At 35.5% G+C, this 22,631-nt stretch overlaps 1 protein-coding gene and 1 non-coding gene across 2 annotated transcripts; one reads left to right on the top strand and one right to left on the bottom strand.

Annotated features, from left to right (window-relative positions):
- Window positions 1-9,203: 9,203 nt before the first annotated feature.
- Window positions 9,204-9,309, bottom strand: LOC130470999 (small nucleolar RNA R71). The gene has a single exon (XR_008931702.1). It is a non-coding gene; the product is annotated as a small nucleolar RNA R71 (small nucleolar RNA).
- An 11,858-nt stretch (window positions 9,310-21,167) lies between these two features.
- LOC110805460 (uncharacterized) lies at window positions 21,168-21,545 on the top strand. Its single transcript, XM_022011069.1, has one exon. It carries the CDS (start codon window positions 21,168-21,170, stop codon window positions 21,543-21,545), a length of 378 nt encoding a protein of 125 aa, XP_021866761.1.
- Window positions 21,546-22,631: the final 1,086 nt, after the last annotated feature.

The raw sequence follows: 22,631 nt of genomic DNA, 5'->3' as shown, positions 1-22,631 counted from the left end.
ACCCACGAGAGACGAGGTCACGCATTAGCCTCGTGCTTTTTCGACCCCCTCACAATAGGTTTACCTAATAAGTTCTTAGACGTGCCTATCAACCAATAATAGTTTCTAGACTATTAGCAAAAGGCTTTTGCTTACCTAAAAGATTTTAGAATTAAGTCTAAATACATAATGTGCTTAATTCTTCAATGGATTTTAGGATCTTGGAATCATTTTATTCACACCTGCCGGAACACATAACTTGAATAGAATGCTTAATGAACATTGAATTATGCATGTATGCTAGAATTTAAGTTTATTAAGAGAAACTGTGAATGATTATTTATTTGTTTATTCTTTTCAATTGTAGTTTTAATTATGGCAAACAACAATTCATTCAACATTCGATCAATTCTCGAAAAGGAGAAGTTGAGCGGGAAAAACTTCCTTGACTGGCAAAGGAACTTGCAAATAGTTCTTATGCAGGAAGAAAAGGAGTATGTCCTGGAAGAGGCGATGCCCGAAGCCGCAGGCGAAGGGGTCACTCAGGCAGCCCTCAATCGTTGGATTGATGCCAACAAGGATGTGAAATGTCTAATGCTCGCCACCATGAGTGCAGATCTGCAGAAAACGTTCATCAACTCAGATGCTTTCACAATCATCAGTGAGTTGAAGAACATGTTCCAAGATCTGGCTCGAGTCGAAAGATTCGAGACTCATAAGCAAATTCTTGAGACCAAGCTTAAGAAAGGCGAGCCCGTAAGTCCACATGTTCTCAAAATGATTGGACTCATTGAGAATATGAGTCGGCTGGATCAGCAATTCTCTCAGGAAATGGCTGTAGACACCATCCTCCATTCTCTTCATAACGGGTATGATCAGTTCAAACTAAACTACAGTATGAATAGTCTGGACAAAACGCTCACTGAGCTTCACGGTATGCTGAAGACCGCTGAAAAGATGCTCAAAAGTGATAAGCAGGATGTGCTTATTGTGCGTGGGGGCAAGTTCAAGAAATCTGGAAAGAAGAGGAATGCTAAGAAAGGTGGCAACAAGGCCAGCCCAACTAAGCAAACTGGCGCTAAGTCTGAAAAAAGGAAGGTCAGTCAACCCACTTCTGAATCCGAATGCTTCTACTGCAAGAAGAAGGGGCATTGGAAGAGAGATTGCTTGAAGCTAAAGGAAGATCAGAAGAACGGAATAGTCGTTCCATCTTCAGGTATTTTCGTTATAGACTGTACACATGTTAATTCAACTTCTTGGGTATTAGATACAGGTTGTGGCTCACATTTATGTTCCAATTCTCAGGGACTAAGAAGAAGTAGAAAGTTAAGCAAGGGTGAAGTCGACCTACGAGTGGGAAATGGAGCAAGGATTGTTGCATTAGCTGTAGGAACTTATTATTTGTCGTTGCCCTCTGGGCTAGTTTTGGAACTGGAAGAGTGCTTCCATGTTCCAAACCTTACTAAAAACATCATTTCAGTTTCTTGCTTAGATGCTAAGGGATTTTCTTTTTTAATAAAAGACAATAGTTGTTCGTTTTATTTTAAAGAGATGTTTTATGGATCTGCTAGATTAATCAATGGACTTTATTTATTAGATCACGACAAACAAGTTTATAACATAAATACCAAAAGGGCCAAAAAGGATGATTCAGATCTCACCTATCTGTGGCATTGTCGATTAGGCCATATTAACTTGAAACGCATGGAAAGACTTCAAAAGGAAGGAATTCTAGAACCATTTGACTTAGAGGATTATGGTAAGTGCGAATCATGTTTACTTGGAAAAATGACAAAGCAACCTTTCTCTAAAGTTGGAGAAAGAGCAACTGAACTATTGGGTTTAATCCATACAGATGTATGTGGACCAATGAGTACAAATGCTAGAGGTGTTTTCAGCTACTTTATCACTTTCACTGATGACTTCAGTAGATATGGCTATGTCTACCTAATGAAGCATAAGTCTGAATCCTTTGATAAATTCAAGGAGTTTCAGAGTGAAGTAGAGAATCAATTAGGCAAGAAGATTAAGGCACTGCGGTCTGATAGAGGCGGTGAATATCTGAGCTATGAATTTGATGACCATCTGAAAGAATGTGGAATTCTATCAGAATTGACTCCTCCTGGAACACCACAATGGAACGGTGTGTCGGAACGGAGGAACAGAACCTTGCTAGACATGGTCAGGTCAATGATGGGTCAGGCCGAACTTCCATTAGAATTTTGGGGACATGCACTAAACACAGCTGCACTCACTATAAATAGAGCTCCGTCTAAAGCTGTCGAAAAGACTCCATATGAGTTATGGTTTGGAAAGCCTCCAAAAGTGTCTTTTCTTAAGATTTGGGGATGTGAAGTATACGTCAAACGATTAATTTCAGACAAACTTCATCCAAAATTTGACAAATGTATCCTTGTGGGCTATCCAAAGGAAACAAAAGGGTATTACTTCTACAATACATCTGAGAACAAGGTGTTTGTTGCTCGAGATGGTGTCTTTTTGGAGAAAGATCACATTTCCAAAATGACAAGTGGGAGAAAAGTAGACCTCGAAGAAATTCGAGTCGAACAACAAACTCTAGAGAATGCTCAAGATGACATTCAGGATGAAACTCAGAGATCTTTAGAAGTATCTGGTGAGAATCATGGTCAACCTAGAGATGTAACCCCGCGTAGATCGTAGAGATATAGATCTCAACCGGAAAGGTACTTAGGTATTTTGACTTATGAGAGCTATGACGAGCCCTAGCTCCAAGCAATGGCAAGAAGCCATGCAATCTGAATTAGACTCCATGTCAGAAAACCAAGTATGGGATTTGGTCGATTTGCTAGATGGCTACCAAGCCATTGGAAGCAAATGGGTTTTCAAACTGAAAAAGGACAAGGATGGGAAACTTGAAGTTTTCAAGGCTAGATTGGTTGCAAAAGGTTACAGGCAAGTCCACGGTGTGGATTGCGATGAAACCTTTTCACCAGTTGCAATGCTAAAGTCTATTCGGATAATGTTAGCAATCGCTGCATATTACGATTACGAAATATGGCAGATGGATGTCAAAACCGCTTTCTTAAACGGCGTTTTAACAGAAACTGTGTTTATGATACAGCCTGAAGGTTTTGAGGATCCAAAGAATGCTAAAAAGGTATGCAAGCTAAAGAAATCAATCTACGGATTGAAGCAGGCATCCAGGAGCTGGAATATACGTTTTGATGAAGCAGTCAGTGACTTTGGTTTCATCAAGAACGCAGACGAATCTTGTGTATACAAGAAGGTCAGTGGGAGAAAAATTGCTTTCCTAGTATTATATGTCGATGACATATTACTTATCGGAAATGACATTCCTATGTTGAACTCTGTCAAGATTTGGCTTGGGAAATGTTTTTCGATGAAGGATCTAGGAGAAGCACAGTATATATTGGGCATCAAGATTTACAGATATAGATCTAAAAAGATGATTGTACTTAGTCAAAGCACTTATATCAATAAGGTTCTTGATAGGTTCAAGATGGCAGACTCCAAGCGAGGCTACCTACCCATGTCTCATGGAATAACTCTAAGCAAGACTCAGTGCCCAAAAACACTTGATGAGCGTAGACGAATGAATGGGATTCCGTATGCATCATTGATTGGTTCAATTATGTATGCTATGATATGTACACGCCCGGATGTTGCGTACGCAATCAGTGCTACGAGCAGATACCAGTCAGACCCAGGAGAGGCACATTGGACTGCTGCCAAGAACATTCTGAAGTACCTGAAAAGGCACAAAGATGACTTCCTGGTCTATGGTGGAGATGATGAATTAATTGTTAAAGGCTATACGGACGCAAGTTTCCAAACCGACAAAGATGATTTCAGATCACAGTCTGGGTTTGTCTTCTGCCTCAACGGAGGTGCAGTAAGCTGGAAAAGTGCTAAGCAAAGCACCATTGCGGATTCCACAACTGAAGCGGAGTACATTGCTGCACATGAAGCAGCAAAGGAAGCTATATGGCTAAGGAAGTTCATAGGTGAACTTGGTGTAGTCCCCTCCATTAAAGGACCAATAACCCTGTATTGTGATAATAACGGAGCTATTGCACAGGCAAAGGAGCCTAGACACCACCAAAGAGTCAAGCATGTACTTCGTAGATTTCACCTTCTACGAGAGTTCGTTGAAAGAAAAGAAATCGAGATAAGCAAGATTGGAACTGATGACAACATATCAGATCCATTGACTAAACCTCTGCCGCAGGCGAAGCACAACTCGCACACTGCAGCTATGGGAATCAAGCATATTGGAGAATGGCTTTGATGTCCTTATTTAATGTTTTAAAAGTTTTAGAGTTTAATTCTTTGTAAAACATTATTGGTTAATCATTCACAATAAATGAATAGAATTCATTTTTCCATTTAATTTGTGGTTTATTAAATGATGAGTCCCTTCAATTTGACGATATATTCAAGATAGACTGTCAGGACCAGTCCTGTGACTAAGAAATGTCTATCAAGTGAACTTGAATGTCAAAAGTTGAAAATGGTCCCTGGTCGGAGTTTTCTATAAAATTGGACGCATAGAAAAACGTTAGACGACTAGAATGCAAGATGACTAGTAGTTCTGTTTCTTGAACTATGTGGACATGGCAATGTCATAATCATTTGCATAGATACTTATTTTGGGAAGACTAGTATCGGACAGACCTATGAAACTTTACTGTAAGAGATGAAAATCTGTCATAAGTAAATTTCATTAAAATTATTAGACACTAAATCCTCAATACCTGAGTGATTTGAGATTACTTGTTTGAGAACTGGTTCCTTTGACGTTGACCAACCGTCGCACCGTAAAAGGAGGCTATAAAGGCAACACTCAGGTAATCACCTATCAAACGAAGTCTAATCTCAAGATCGCAAGATTGGGATTGTCCTCCCATAAATCGGGATGAGATGCTTAAAAGTTGTACAAGGCCACTCGGAGAGCTAGAAACTGTGAAATGTATGGCCGTGCTCGGATGAATCATAGGCTATGATTATCTGTTTATTTGATCAGTTGAACTCTGAAACCGAGAAACACCTCTGGACATAATAAGGATGACAACTCTTACCTTATGTTCAAGAGCAAGCATCGAGCGACAAAGGAATTAGGAAATGCACACTTGTCCCTAAGGACAAGTGGGAGACTGAAGGAAATAGTGCCCTTGGTCCAAGTATGCATTCAATGTTAAGTCTAATAAATGCGGTTCAATATTAATTAACAAGTTAATAATTCGGTGAGATCAAGTGAGCTGAATGCCTAGCTAGAGGCCGCTTCAGTTCAAGTGGAATTAATGGAGTCCTAAAGACTTGTTCTTGTTCAGTTCGGGCGCAGCTAGGGAGGGCATGCTACAAAGTGTATGCTCCTAAATTATGCTAAATGATTATGTGTAAATAATATGTTTCCTGGCATTAAGGTTTTTCCGCATGATTTATGTTTTGTCATATGTATCATAACCTATCATGTAGGTTGCACGAAAACGGGAAACGAAAACATATTGATAATGGGGAACATATTTAAAAGAGTTCCATTATTATCCTATAAAATTGAGAAATATTTATTTTCAAAGATTTAAAGACATGTTTTTAGACGTTTTCAAAAATGTTTTTCCGTTTTGCGTTTCCAAAACGTTTCGAGAACGGCGAGCTGCCAAATATTTTGTTTTCAAGCAACAAAATATAGGTTTCAACTTGATTCATAATACCACATGTTTGGTTCGGTTCTATAATGAACAAGGTCTTATAGTTTTTCTCTCTTGCAATCTGATATGTGTGTTTATATAGAGTTTTACCCCCGTCCCTTAGTACTTTTATGCATCAAATGAGCTCTTAGGAGCCGTTTTTAGTACTAATCTGTGTTATTGAGTGTGCCTTGAGTTTCAGGATTACTTAGTGAGAATTTGGTCTTTTTAGACCCGTTTCATGGTGGGTTAGGCCACTACACGATCCCGAGGAAGTTCGGGACAACTATCGTTGACTTTCGAGAGCCTTAGATGCTTACGGTTGAGCCCCGGGAGTTAGACTCGGTGATATGGGCGAAGGATGATGACTTTTGCAAATCGCCCTTTGAGCGGAGGACGAAATGAGAAGACCGGGCGAAGAAAAAGATATCTGAAATCTTCAACACGCGCACGATCGGGCAGGCTTCGCCCGGTACGGATCGGGCGGTCATCTAGGAACTGATCTGGGCATTTCGCAACCGCCCGATCGGGCGGAATTTGGCCCGATCCGGCCGACTATCGAGCAGAATGCCCGATCGGGCGACGCCAACCCCTGATGCTTTTTCGCGTTTTTAATTCCGATTTTGGGATTTATTTTGGGAAAACTATAAATACTAGCCCCTAATATTTTTAGTGGTATCTTAGAATCTAGTTTAGAACACTTAGTTTTTATTCTCTCAACTTAGGTATTCTCTCAATTGTTGCAAAAACACTTAGTTTATTTCTAATCAAAAATTCAAGCTTTCATTTTCCATTGTTCAATTCCTTAGGTATTATTTCTTACTTGCTTCATTATTTTGTTGGAATTATGTTTTCATTAATTAATATTGTCTTATTTATTTCAATCATGTGTGAGTAGTTCCATTCTAGGGTTTTGGGAATCCATGAACTAATATGAAGGGATGATTAATTGTTGTTGATTGTTGGTATTGTGGTTAATTCCAATTGATTACTTCTATTTTCTTTGTGATTGGATTTGCCCAGGTCTAATTGTATTAGTCTAGCAATGTCAAATTAAGATTCGAGAGATGCAATTTGATGTTTAGGCTTGTTTCAATAGGTAGAATTGGGATTAATATGTAGCGAGAGCCCGTTAATTCTAAGTCTATGATTAGTATTGATTCGAGAAAGCATGCTAGTCTAATTAACTTCTTTATTGATTATTGTCGAATGTTTACCATCCTAGATTGTTGTTCATTGGTGAACCTATGCCCTAGACCGCTTAATATCTTAATTCCTCTTTGTTTAATTATTGTCGTAGTTTTAATATCAAAACCAACCAAATTCCTTGTTCGCAATAATCTAGACTAGTTGATTAATAGTAGAAAGAACGCTTGTTTCCCTGTGGATACGATCCCTACTCCCCTTACTATCTTGTTAGTGGACTTAGGTTTATCTTTGACTAGGTGAGATGACTTTAGCCTGTCAAATTTTGGCGCCGCTGCCGGAGAAACAGTTTTGTTTTCTGTTATTAATTGTTTATTCTAGATTATTTTTTGTTACTTCTCAATGAACTCCTGTTCCTTGAGATCGAATCTCATGCCCGTTTTCAGTTTCTTTGTCTATGCCCGGGACCGTAGGTACTAGTAATCTTACTTCGTTCGATCCTGAACCTGAAAGGACCTTCCGTAGACGAAGAAACTTTGTTGCAGAGTGTGGGAATTACTCTAACTCTGATTCTGATCATACTTTTGGCGATCTTTTTCCTTCAGATACAGATACAGAGATAAAGATGGCTGACGGAGTACCACCACAAGTTGAGCTAAGGCTTACAGACTATTATAAGCCAAGTATGTCTGTGCTACCCAAGGCAAGCATGCCTTCTATTGCAGCTGAGACCTTCAAGATTGAGCCTGCATTGATTAACATGATTGAGAGACGCCAGTTCGTTGGGGAAGCAGGTGAAGACCCAAATCCTCACATTCAATCCTTCATCCAATATTTCTCTACCATCAAGTAAAAGGGGTTGACTCCAGAGCAGACTATGCAGATGCTTTTCCCGTTCTCTCTGAGTGGGAAGGCAAATTTGTGGATCAATGGCTTGAATCGAGCAGCCATGAAAATTGATAACTGAGAGTCTTTGGCCCTTGCATTATATGTGAAGTATTTCCCTCCTGAGAAGACAGCTCGTCTAAGGGGCCAGTGAAGGAAATAATGCCCTTGGTCCAAGTATGCATTCTATGATAAGTCTAATAAATGCGGTTCAATATTAATTAACAAGTTAATAATTCAGTGAGATCAAGTGAGCTGAATGCCTAGCTAGAGGCCGCTTCAGTTCAAGTGGAATTAATGATATTAATCCACAGCTTACTCTTGACTGAACCCGTAGGGTCACACAAATAGTACGTAAATGAATCAAGTATTTAATGGCATTAAATACTCTATCTATGGATATTCGGAATCGACGGATCTTGGTTTCAGTGGGAGCTGAGATCGTCACAGGCAAGAAATGAATACTCCGGAAACGATGATATTGCCGGAAACGGAAATATGGATCGTATCGGAAATATAAATATTATCCAAGTCGTAGATGTTGCCGGAAACGGAAACATGGTACGTATCGGAAAATATTATCGGAAATGGAAATATTGCCGGAATCGGAAATATTGCCGGAAACGGAAATATTGTCAGAATCGGAAATATTATCGGAATCGGAAAATAATTCCGGAAACGGAAATATTAAATATTTGTTCGAAACGGAAATTAATTCCGGAATCGGAAATATTAAATGGTGTTCGTATCGGAAATGAATTCCGGAATCGGGAATTTAATCGGAAGCGTATCGTACGAATTAGCATCGGACGAGGCCCGCTAGACGAAGGCCCAGCACGAAGCCAGGCCATCGCCCAGCGAGCCGCACGCAGCAACGCACGCCTCGACCAGGCCCAGCGCAAGGCCAGGCCCAGCCAAGGGCGCGCGCGCGCGCAGCACCGCACATGGGATGTGCGCTTGTCGTGGGCCGCAAGGCCTGCGCGGGTGCACGGCTTGTACGATGCGTGTGCGGGAAATCCTAATCCTATTAGGATTCGTGCGAAGATTAAAATCCTAATCCTATTAGATTTGCTTTGTTATTTAGAGTCCTAATAAAGTTCTAATTAACAAATCCACATCCTAGTAGGATTACAATTCCTTTTCCATACCTCTATAAATAAGGGCCTAGGGTCATTATTTATACAGACGATTCAAGTATTCAAAGTGATTTTTGAGAGCAAAAATTCAGTCATATAATTGCCTACAATACCCGAAAATTCTAAGTACCTTAAGGGCGATCCTAGTTGGTCAAGCTTAAGGCGGATCCGGACGTACTGTGGACTATCTACGGAGGGACGACACTTGGAGTCCTAAAGACTTGTTCTTGTTCGGTTCGGGCGCAGCTAGGGAAGGCACGCTACAAAGTGTATGCATCTATACTATGCTAAATGATTATGTGTAAATAATATGCTTTCCTGGCTTTATGGTTTTTCCGCATGATTTATGTATTGTCATATGTATCATAACCTAACAGCCAGATCATTTTTATTAGTCAACAAGCAGATGAGAGTTTGTTCGAGGTATGGGAAAGGTTCAAGGATCTACAGAGAGAGTGCCCACACCATGGTTTGAGTGACTGGTTCTTGATTCAACAATTTTACAATGGTCTGTGTAATACCTCGTATTTTTATAATATTTATAAGTATATTTTATTATATTTATAAAGCATTTGACGATTTATTAACATATTTAATGTATTTTAATTAATTAGAATATTTATTATTTTAATTAATTACGAAACGAATTTAATTCTTGAGTCGGGAAATTAAATGAGTTGCAAATGATTTTTAAAGCTTCGGGTTTTAAATAAAAAGTCCAATTCGTTTTACTAAACGAGCCCAATCAAAAGAGTTTAATTTAAATCCTAAGCTAGCCCAAATCATTTATTTCCTAAGCCCAACTCAAATCTCCTAAGCCTAGCCCATCAAGGGATTAGGGAGCCTATAAATAGACTCCCCCATCATTAAATGACCCCCTATTTTGTCATAAACCCTTTTCTCTCTTTCTTGCCCAACACTCCTCTTTCTCTCTCCTCCTTGCTCGTCCGGCCCTCGTTCCGCACACGAGTGCCCGCTGCTGCTCGTGCCCCTTGCACGGCACATCGCCCATCCCCCTTTGTGCGCGTGTGTGGTTGTTGTGTGGTGCTGACGCTGCTGCCTTCCCTCGCCCAGCCGCACGCCCACACTCCCTCTCTCTCTCGCCCTCGCGCCCACACTCCCTCACTCCCTTCGCCCGCGCCAGCGCGCTGCTCCCCTCTCGCCAGCACTGTTGTGCGCCCCTGCTGCCCGTTCCTCTTCGTCGCTGCACACACGCCCACGAGTGGTGCGTTGTGTGTTGACGTTGTTGCTTGTTCATTTGTTGTTCAATCTTTTTCGCCCAGTCACATTAATTCGTGGTTGTTCCGTGCTATAGGCCGGATTGGTATAATTCTCTTCTTCCTTACCTATTCTATTTAAATTCCGTATTTTAAATTATTATATTAATATTGTTTTGAGTAATTAAAATGCTGGGAACCGGTCGTGAATACCCTGGTTTGAGGATTTGCGTGTTGTGATTCATTAGGCTTGTTTTAATTATTAAAGGATAAATTTTCAGATTTGTTTTTTAATAAAGTATTGATTTTTATGATGATAAACTAGTGTTATTGGGATTTTCAAGTTAGGGTTTTAACCTAGACCTAATGAGTCAATTGATTAGCATAATTAGGTGATGATTTTAATTATGATAATCAATTATATTTTCAGATTTGAATAAAGGGTTAAAGTGTCTATTTTTATTGATTTTAAAGGCGGAAAAAGTATGTTTTCGTACTAGGGATTGATTTTGCAAATTGAGACGTTTTTATTATTGAAAAACGATTGAATTCTAAAGTCTAAAGGAGATTTTAAATTTTATAAAGTTGCTGGAAATTTAATGAACATGGAAATAATTTAAGTTTCATTATTTTCATGATAGGAGGTGATTTCTAGTTGAGTGCTCGTTATTGCAAAGTGGCCCCTACGCTTAGGTATTCAAGGTACGTACAAGTCTTGGGGGACCACACCTTTTGTCAATGACATTACATGATTGTTGATGATGTGAATTACATTATGTGGAATCATGTTTATTTTGGTGAACGAGCATGTGATTTGTGATGTTGGATTTATTGGATCAATTGTTGAACAAGCATGTTGGAATTATTATGAGTATGGATTTCATTGTCAATCATGTTGTTCAATATTTATGCATGTATGGTTTATTTCACATGCAAGGAATGGATTGTTTATTTGTATGCTATTGTACGGGATGTCTAGCATACTTTGAGCCAATTATTCGTACTTCGTTGTACTATTTATTTTACCACATGTGAAGGGTTAGCTCACGTAAGCCACCGCACATGTAGGGTTCAGTTGGGAATATTATGTATGAAATGAATTAGGATTTTTCGTGCAAGGGCACAACCCTCATGTTAATGTGCATGATGTGGAGTCTCACTTTGGTGAGGAGGAACATGGTAGTAATATCACAAGTGTCTTGCCTTGTTGATCACAAGTCCTAAAGCATTTAAAATAAGATTGTTTTGGTTGTTGTTTATTAATTGTATGTGTGCATGTTGGTGAATCTTGAGTTCGCCTTTTATTAAATATTAATAAACGTAAAGTGCAACCAGAACAAGCTTCAAAACTCTTGGAACGTATATACCTTGAGTATGAACAATGGGGGGAGTCTTGCCGGAAAGCTCGTACTCCTACTAATGATACAAGACGTTGTTTCATTTATATTATGCGCAGGAATTCCGTCGGTATGGCCCGACACTCAGTATGGCTCGATTTTATTATTATATATTTGGTGTATGGTTGGCTCCCATCACCTTTTCCCTTTGTGGATTATTCTTTTGGCTCGTTCGCAGCTTATTCTAATTATATTGTGAGTCAAGAGTCGAGTCTTGTATTCATGATTGATTGTTTATTATTATATGGCTTTTGCATGTTGATTATTACTTAGTGAGTGATGCATGTTTTAGTTTCATTCACCCTCTGCTTGTAAGTACTCAGCTTTTGCTGACTACGTGCTTTGTGTGTTTTGGTCATGGCCTTTGCCTTAATGACCCTATGATGTTCTATCATTTGCACTTGCATTGATGGGGAGTAGAATAAAATAGCAGGTTGGTAGATCGGAATCATGTGACTTGGGATGATCGAGAGAGTTGCATGTTTTCGTATTTTGAACTATTTAATAATACTTTAATTATGTTTGAAATGGTTGAATTATTTATACTTTGGGTTTTGGGCCATTATGGTTCCTAATTGTAGGAGGCCTCAATATTTCATTAATTATGTTTTTTAAAAGTTAGTTGACATTTAATTCCGCTGCGTAATTCTGGTAATAGCCTTAACCGTTATCACGGTGGCGGTAATGCTTTAGTGATTCCTTTATTTAAGTTGGAAAATGATTTTATAAAAGCAAGGAATTATTAGGGTGTTACAAAGTGGTATTTGCAGAGCTCTAGTTTGAGAGCTGCTTTGCATTAACTAATAGTGCAAAGTGGTAAATCCTTAAACTACGATTGCGGAACTTTAGGATTTTCGAAAATTAATTTCCTAAAGTCAAAACGTACTATTTTGAGTACTCAATATTTTAAAGGTCAAATATCAATTATTTTGGGTCGTTTGAAATGAGTTGAAAAGTTGGATTATTACGTAAAATTAATTAATTTTTCCGAATTTTTTTTTTTATTTTATTCGAAAATTTCGAAAATAATTCGAATTTATTTTAATAATTTCGGAAATTATTTTATTTAAATATCCGAATTATTTTAATTATTTACTTATTTATTTATTTATTCGAATATTTTTCGAATTTATTTTTTTAAAAATTTTCGGATTTCTTTTTATTTTATTTTAAATTATCCGAAATTTATTTATTTATTTAATTAATCAATAATTCTTATTAATTTTCGATTTTAATTTAAATAATTTCAACTAAGTTAGGAGTTATTTCTTAATTAATTTCGAAAATTAATATTATTTTCAAGTGAGAATTGGGTAGACTAAGAAGGGCATATTAGTCTAAGAATGCATATTATGTGACAATGTGATTTATTAAGTGCCATGAATATGTTCTAACCATGTTTTATCTTGCTTTATGTGATTAATTGCATCATATTTCATGTTGAGCATATATTTGTGCATTGAAATTGTATGGCTCCACGAACTATTTATTGTATCCTTTTGGGGTTGGAATTTCTATGGAAACGCGTTAGTAAGACTTTTGAGTTGTGAATCTTCAGGAATTAAGGATGCTACCTTCTAAGTTCACTAGTCTAGGATACTTAGAGAAGATGGATAATGAGACTCCTCGCACGTATGTTCAGAAGATCGTGTTTGCTTGTGACTATTTGGCTTCGACCAAGAATATGCCCCACCTTAGGCACAAAGATATGATGGCTAGTATTGTTATACATTGTTTACCCCATAAGAACCCTTACATAGACCTCAAGAACAAGTTCAGTGACATGCATTTTGGTGATGGTACCCCTAATTGGTACAAATATGGGACTAGTGATGGTAGGTGGAAGTATGACTCTGAGGTTCTTGCTACTATCTTAGAGGTTGCAGAAAATAGCTATGAGGATGGGAAGTACTCTGCGGGTCTAGGTATGGGCTATGGAGGAATAGAAAGTGATGGTGAGGATGGCATGATCCATGATGAGTAAGCTAGAGAGGTTGAGGAGGATAGTGATGATGATGTGGTAGAGATTGAAAATCCTAACCCTATAGTTCCTGAACCCACCATTGAGATATCCAGTGGATCTGAAGATGAGTTTGAAGAGAATAATGTGGTTGATAGTGAGCCACAGCAAAATGATGAGGCTATGGATGAAGACTCGGATCCGGAAGAAGACTTGGATGATCCTAATGATCAAGACTTTACTCCAGAGCAATACAAGGAAAGAAATGATCGTCGTGATGATGTTAGTCTCTAGAGAAATGTAATCCTTAGTTTTACATTTCGTTGATTAATAAAGTAGCAAAGCTACTATTTATGGTTTTAGTTTTATCATAGTTGGAGAATAAATGCTATGGCATTAGTGGATGTAAGACTTACTCATTGGAGTTTTAATAAAATAATAGAATTTCCTTTTTCGTTATCCTTTAAGTTCAATTCTCAATTCTAAGTCTTGTGGGTATCGCAAAGGGATTACTTGTTATTTCTTCAATGAAATTTTATGTGCAAGGTGGTTTAGTAGCAACCATCTAAATTTACTTGCATCTAATAGTGGGGTGAGAAGGCCCAAGAATGGCGCCAACTCTTCCCCTAGGTTGCGCCTAAATGTGTTCTTGTTGTGAGTAGGTTCGTTGTTGAACTAGTGCCTTAGTAATGTCATGTCCAACCAATATTAAAGTTAGTCTTTTTATTATTCAGGAGAAGGGATATGGCTAACCAAGAGATTTCTGAAGTGGTTAGACAACTAGCTGAGGTAGTTCGAGACCTAGCTCAAACCAGAGCCAACCCAATGCATGATCCGGTTGGGGAAATGTTTAAGAAAATATCTCAAAGCAAGCCTCCACTCTATAGCAGAGAGATTGAGCCCAGTGTGCTTGAGAACTGGTTGAGAGAGTTTGATAAACTCATTGTAGCTGTGAATTGCCCCGAAAACCTTAGGGTGAATATTGTTGTGTACTACCTAAGAGGTGAAGCTGATTTATGGTGGCAACGATGTGAAAATACCCTTAGAGACACACCTAACTTTGGATGGGAAACATTCAAAACTGCACTAAGGAACAAGTTTTACCCACCTTATCTGAAAAAACAAAAGGCGCAAGAGTTCATTGAACTCAAAATGGGAGGTCTGTCTGTGACGGAATACTATTCTAAGTTTATAGAGCTGTCTAGGTTTGCACCTGAAGTGGTGGCAACGGAAGAGCTCAGGGCTCAAAGATTTGAGAATGGTTTGACCATGGACTTACAGCTGTTGTTGTCTGGAGAGACCTTTACCTCATTAGACACCCTGTACGGAAAAGCTGCTCACCTGTATGGATTACAGCAAAGGAAGAACGGTAGTGCTGAAAAGAGAAAGGATGGTGGAAGCTCGAATCAAGGGAATAACCATCAGAATCAGGGGGAATTTTAAGAAGCACAAAGGAAATGGGAATTTCCAGTTTAGGGTTAACAATGGTAATCGCAACAACCAAGGTGGTGGAAATCAGTCTGGAAGGAATGGAGTACGGACCTACGAATGTAGGCGCTGTAACATGAATCACCCTGGAAAGGATTGTGATGGAAATTTGGTGACTTGTAGATTCTGTCAAAAGTTAGGCCATAGGGAGTATGAATTCTATTCTAAGAATGGAAAGCCTAACCAAGGTAACCACCAAGGCAATAACCGGAACAATCAGAACCGGAATGGGGGAAATGGAGGTGGAAACCAAAGGAACCACCAAGGTGGTAACAATAGCAACAGCAATGGAAACCACCAGAACCATGGAAAGCCTGGAGGAAACCAACAGCAGAATGGGAACCGAAACAACAATGGGAACACCAATGGAGGTGGCTATAACAAAGGAGTTGCCCAAGGAAAGTTGAATGTGATATCTAGGCAAGAAGCGGAGACTTCCTCTGACGTCATAGCGGGTACTTTTTCTATTAATTCCGTTTTAGTTAAAGTTCTATTTGATTCTGGTGCGACTTATTCATTTATATCAGTAGATGCTTTGGGGAAACAAGGGTTGAAAGAGCCTGATCCAATTGAGGTACCTATAGTCATACCTACTGGTAGTATAGTGAAGTGTACCAAAATTCATAGAGATGTGCCTTTGACCATAGCCAAGACCGTGTTCTTATCTAACCTAATCGAATTTGAGTTAGGAGAGCTAGATGTAATTCTAGGGATGGATTGGTTGGCCAAGTTCAAAGCCAAAATAGATTATGAGAAGCAGAAGGTTCACTTGAGGTCTAGCCTAGGCAAGGTAGTGTCATATCGTCGTTTTGGTAAGCCTAAGAACATAGGAATCATCACGGCAATGGAACTCGTGAAGCTAGTCAGTAAAGGGAACCCAACCTTCTTATGTAATGTGAGAAACCTAGAGCATGTGATCAAGGATCAGCCTGAGGATATTGCAGTAGTCAATGAATTCCTTGATGTATTTCCAGAAGAGATCCCGGGGATGCCTCCCAATCGACCTATTGACTTTACCATAGATTTAGTGCCTGGAACCGCCCCTATTTCAAAAGCACCTTATCGAATGGCTCCAGCAGAAATGAATGAGTTAAAAGGCCAACTAGAGGATCTATTGGAGAAAGGTTATATTAGGCCAAGTGCATCGCCTTGGGAAGCACCAGTGTTATTTGTGAAGAAAAAGGATGGAAGTATGAGGCTCTGTATAGACTACAGGGAGCTCAATAAGGTCACAATCAAGAACAAGTATCCATTACCTAGGATAGAAGACCTATTTGACCAACTAAAAGGAGCAGGAATCTTTTCAAAGATCGATTTGCGTTCGGGTTATCATCAATTGAGAATCGCTGACCATGACATACCAAAGACCGCATTCAGGACTAGATACGGACATTATGAGTTCACTGTTATGCCTTTTGGGTTAACCAATGCCCCTGCAATATTTATGGACTTAATGAACCGTGTATTCCATGCCTATTTGGACAAGTTTGTAGTGGTTTTCATAGATGACATCCTAATGTATTCGAAGAGTGAAGAGGATCACGCGGAACACTTGATATCGGTGTTGAGTACCTTGAGAGATAACCAGTTGTATGCCAAGCTCTCAAAGTGTGAGTTTTGGTTGGAAAGAGTTGCATTTTTGGGACATTTTGTGTCAAAAGAAGGAGTGGCAGTTGACCCTGCTAAGATCAAAGCTGTTAGTGAATGGCCTACACCCAAGAGTGTGACTGACATTCGTAGTTTTCTGGGATTAGCTGGCTACTATAGGCGCTTTGTGCAAGATTTCTCTAGGATAGCCAAGCCCATGACTACCTTGATGAAGAAGGAAACCAAGTTTGAATGGAGTGACCAGTGTGAGGAAGCATTCCAAGCCTTAAAGACGCGATTGACAACCGCGCCAGTATTAACCTTACCAGATGAGAGTGGTGCATACGACGTGTATAGTGATGCCTCTAAGAATGGTTTAGGGTGCGTATTGATGCAGAACAAGAAGGTTATTGCGTATGCATCAAGGCAATTGAAGCCATATGAATCCAATTACCCTACCCATGATTTAGAGCTGGCTGCTATAGTGTTTGCATTGAAGATATGGAGACACTATCTGTACGGTGTGAAGTGTAGGATATTTACGGACCACAAAAGTTTGAAGTACATCTTCACGCAGAAGGATTTGAATATGCGCCAACAAAGGTGGTTGGAGTTAATTAAGGACTATGATTTGGATATCCAGTACCATGAGGGAAAAGCCAATGTAGTTGCGGATGCCTTGAGTAGGAAATCAAGTCATAGTGTTAATGCGTTAGTCGTTGCTAACGAGCTGTGTAAGGACATGCAGCGTTTGAACCTTGAAATAGTAAGTGGTGAAAGCCTTGTGGGAGTAATAAATGCCTTAACCATCCAGCCGTCGATATTTGATGAGATTAGGGAGAATCAGGCAGGTGATGTAAAGTTGGAGCGAATCAAGGAAAAGATTTCGCAGGGTAAGGAGTTAGATTTCCGAATCCATGATGATGGAAGTTTGAGGTACAAAGGCAGGTGGTGCGTGCCTCAAAAGTGTGGAGAATTGAAGGAGAAATTGATGAAAGAAGGGCATAATACGCCATATTCTGTGCACCCAGGGGGTGACAAGTTGTATAAGGACTTGAAAAAGGTCTATTGGTGGCCAAGGATGAAGAACAAAGTGGCTGAATTTGTGGCTAGATGTCTGACTTGCCAGAAGGTTAAGATTGAGCATAGGAGACCTCAAGGGAAGGTCCAACCTTTAGAGATTCCAAGCTAGAAATGGGACTGTATTTCTATGGACTTCGTCACTTGTTTACCTAAGTCAAAGACTGGGAATGATACAATTTGGGTTGTGGTAGATAGGTTTACTAAGTCAGCAGTGTTTAAACCAATGAAGGAAACCTGGAAAATAATAATAAATAAATAATAAGTAATAAATAATAAATAATAAATAATAAATAATAAATATAAATAATAAATAATAAATAATAAATATAAATAATAATAATAAATAATAAATAATAAATAATAAATAATAAATAATAAATAATAAATAATAAATAATAAATAATAAATAATAAATAATAAATAATAAATAATAAATAATAAATAATAAATAATAAATAATAAATAATAAATGATAAATAATAAATGATAAATAATAAATAATAAATAATAAATAATAATAATAAATAATAAATAATAAATAATAAATAATAAATAATAAATACAAATAATAAATAATAAATAATAAATAAATAATAAGTAATAAATAATAAATAATAAATACTATAATAATAATAAATAATAAATAATAAATAATAATAATAATAAATAATAAATAATAATAAATAATAAATAATAAATAATAAATAATAAATAATAAATAATAAATAATAAATAATAAATAATAAATAATAAATAATAAATAATAATAATAAATAATAAATAATAATAATAAATAATAAATAATAAATAATAAATAATAAATAATAATAATAAATAATAAATAACAAATAATAAATAATAAATAACAATAATAATAATAAATACAAATAATAATAATAAATAATAATAATAATAAATAATAAATAATAAATAATAAATAATAAATAATAAATAATAAATAATAAATAATAAATAATAAATAATAAATAATAAATAATAAATAATAAATAATAAATAATAAATAATAAATAATAAATAATAAATAATAAATAATAAATAATAAATAATAAATAATAAATAATAAATAATAAATAATAAATAATAAATAATAAATAATAAATAATAAATAATAAATAATAAATAATAAATAATAAATATAAATAATAAATAATAAATAATAAATAATAAATAATAAATAATAAATAGTAAATAGTAAATAATAAATAATAATAATAAATAATAAATAATAAATAATAAATAATAAATAATAAATATAAATAATAAATAATAAATAAATAAATAATAATATAATAATAAATAATAAATATAAATAATAAATAATAAATAATAATAATAAATAATAAATAATAAATAATAAATAATAAATAATAAATAATAAATAATAAATAATAAATAATAAATATAATAAATAATAAATAATAAATAATAAATAATAAATAATAATAATAAATAATACTAAATAATAAATAATTAAATAAAAATAATAAATAATAAATAATAAATAATAAATAATAAATAATAAATAATAATAATAAATAATAAATAATAAATAATAAATAATAAATAATAATAAATAATAAATAATAAATAAGAAATAATAATATAAATAATAAATAATAAATAATAAATAATAAATAATAAATAACAATAATAATAATAAATAACAATAATATAATAAATAATAATAAGTAATAAATAATAAATAATAATAATAATAATAAATAATAAATATAAATAATAAAAATAATAATAATAAAATAATAAATAATAATAATAAATAATAAATAATAAATAATAATACTAAAATAAAATAATAAATAATAAATAAGAAATAATAAATAATAAATAATAATAATAAATAATAACTAATAAATACTAAAATACAAATATAATAATACATAATAAATAAGAAATAATAAATAATAAATAATAAAAGTAATAAATAATAAATAATAAATATAAATATAAATAATAAATAATAAATGTAAATAATAAATAGTAAATAATAAATAATAAATAATAAATAAAAATAATAAAATACAACTTAATAAATCATAAATGATAAATAATAATAATAAATAATAAATAATAAATAATAACTAATAAATATAACTAAAAATACTAAATATAAATAATAAATAATAAATAATAACTAAAAATAATAAATAATAAAATAATAAATAATCAATAATAAATAATAAATAATAATAAATAATAAATAATAAATAATAAATAATAAATAATAAATAATAAATAATAAATAATAAATAATAAATAATAAATAATAAATAATAAATAATAAATAATAAATAAGATAATAAATAATAAATAATAAATAATAATAATAAATAATAAATAATAAATAATAAATAATAAATAATAAATAATAAATAATAAATAATAAATAATAAATATTAAATAATAAATATTAAATATTAAATAATAAATATTAAAATAATAATAAATAAATAAAAATAATAAATTTTAACTAATAACTAAAGAATAATTATTAATTAATAACTAAATAACTATACAATAAATAACATTAATAATAATAATAATCTGTAATTGATTACTAAATAATTAAAATAAATGATAAGTTTTAATAATAATAATAATTCATAGTTAATAACTAATAACTAAATAATTAATAACTAATAATCCGTAACTAATTAATAAAAATAATAATAAATTATATTAGTTATAAATAATAATAATAATAATAATAATAATAATAATAATAATAATAATAATAAGTAATATAATAATATAAATATAAATATAAATAGTAAGTAATATAATAATATAATAATATAATAATATAAATATAAATATAAATAATAAGTATTACAATAATATAAATAATAATATAAGTAATATTAATAATAATAATAACAATATTATTATTATTATTATTATTATTATTATTATTATTATTATTATTATTATTATTATTAATTTTATTAAGTTAAATTGAATTGAATTAAACTGAATTAAACTGAACTGAACTTAATGCTCCTGAACTGAAGTGAACTGAACTGAACTGAATGCTCCTGAACTGAACTGAACTGAACTGAACTGAACTGAATGCTACTGAACTGAACTGAACTGAACTGAACTGAACTGAACTGCCAAATAAGTCCTGAAACTGAAATTAAGCCAAAAAGAACAGGGCCTATGTGTCCAAGTGGGTGGAAGCCGTCGCCTCGCCTACTAACGATGCTAAGACAATCATTTCTCTATTCAAGAAAATCATCTTCCCTAGATTTGGAGATCCGCGGGCTTTGATCAGTGATGGAGGATCACACTTCCATGAGAAGCATCTGGATGCGCTCCTGCGCAAATATGGGGTCTATCGTCGCACAGGACTAGCCTACCACCCTCAGACGAGTGGGCAAGTTGAGGTCTCCAACCGGGAGATCAAATCTATACTCGAGAAAGTGGTGGCAAAGTCTAGGAAGGATTGAAGCGACAAGCTTGATGACACTCTATGGGCGTATAGAACTGCCTTCAAGACACTTATTGGTACTTCCCCGTATCGGTTGGTGTATGGCAAGGCATGCCATTTGCCAGTGGAAATGGCGTATAAAGCTTATTGGGCAATCAAACAACTTAACATGGATTCTAAGTTAGCCGGTGAGAAGCGGCTACTACAGTTGAGTGAGCTAGATGAGTTTCGGTTACAAGCCTATGATAGTGCCCGTATCTACAAGGAGAAGACTAAGCGGTGGCACGACAGTCGCATCCTTCATAGGGAGTTCGCGGTGGGCGATAAGGTTCTATTGTTTAATTCTAGGCTTAAGCTATTTCCTGGAAAACTTAAGTCTAGATGGTCTGGGTCGTTCACCGTGACCATGGTTAGCAAGTTTGGATCCGTTGAGGTAGAAAACAACAATGGTGAGCGTTTCAAAGTAAATGGGAAACGCCTGAAGTTGTACCATGAAGGGCTACTGTAGGAGTGGTTGAGGTTCAACACCTCAATCCTTCCGCCCCATGACATGCATATTTGAGGTAATGAGGTCGAGCGGGACCTAGAAATAAACTAGCGCTTTGCGGGAGGCAACCCGTATTTTATCGCTTTTAGTAGTGTAATTTTTCAATTTTTGTTTTCTTTTGTGTGCTTTTAGTGTAATTCTTTTCCTTGGTGTGTGTTTTAGTGTAGTTTTTGATATTGGAGAGGTGAGAAGAGGGAATTTTACTGTTTGGGTGTTTAGTAGTGTGCATGTCTAAGGCTCCAAGTCCGTAAAAGTGGAAAAATAGCTGAAACGGAGCATTTTGCAAACCGCCCGGTGGAGACCGGGGGGGACTGCCCGATCGGGCGCGTACGGAACGTAGCAGAACAATTAAATTTCGCCCGACCGGGCGAAAGTTGCCCGATCGGCCCGGTTGTCGAGTGGAATGCCCGATCGGGCGAAGGTCTGCCCGATCGGGTGCGTGCTGAAAGAAGAAAGGAAGCCAAGTTTTGCCCGACCGGGCGATTGTTTCCCGATCGACTCGAATGGCTAGTAGATTGCCCGATCGGGCGAAATTCCGCCCGATCGGGCGGTTGGTGATGACGTCACTATGAGATCAGCGGTTGAAATCTGGGTTGAAGAAGCAGTCAGAAGCCACATTCTGGATCGGGCGAGGTCCGCCCGATCGGGCGCGCATCCATTCAGCAAAAAGTCTTAAATTTCGCCCGATCAGGCGAGCTGCTGCCCGATCGGGCGATTTGCGAATTTCACGGTTTTATTCACGGGCTTGCCTTCCTTCCCTCATTCTCTTCTTCATCTTCACCTTCTTTTCTCTCTCTTCCTCCATTAAACCCCAAACATCATAAACTTCAAACCTTCATATCTCCTCCATTTCTCCACCAAATTCTTCCTCTCATCATCCCCTACAACCTCCACCCATTTAATTTCAGATTTCTCCACCCTCCATAAAAAAACCCAATTTCACCCAAAACCCCAAAAATCACAAGAACTCAGATTTTCAACCATGACTAGCCAACCTAAGAGGAATTGCACCATCACAGCAAGGAATCAACGAGAGGCTTCCACAAG

The sequence above is a fragment of the Spinacia oleracea genome, chromosome 3 (assembly GCF_020520425.1).
Source record: "Spinacia oleracea cultivar Varoflay chromosome 3, BTI_SOV_V1, whole genome shotgun sequence".
Classification (NCBI taxonomy): Eukaryota; Viridiplantae; Streptophyta; class Magnoliopsida; order Caryophyllales; family Amaranthaceae; genus Spinacia; species Spinacia oleracea.
Note: the sequence above shows the minus strand (reverse complement) of the source record. Positions and strands in the feature narration are given on the sequence as shown.

Excerpts from the sequence above, each read along its gene's own strand:
- LOC110805460 (XM_022011069.1), top strand. The coding sequence starts at position 21,168 with ATGGCGTATAAAGCTTATTGGGCAATCAAACAACTTAACATGGATTCT.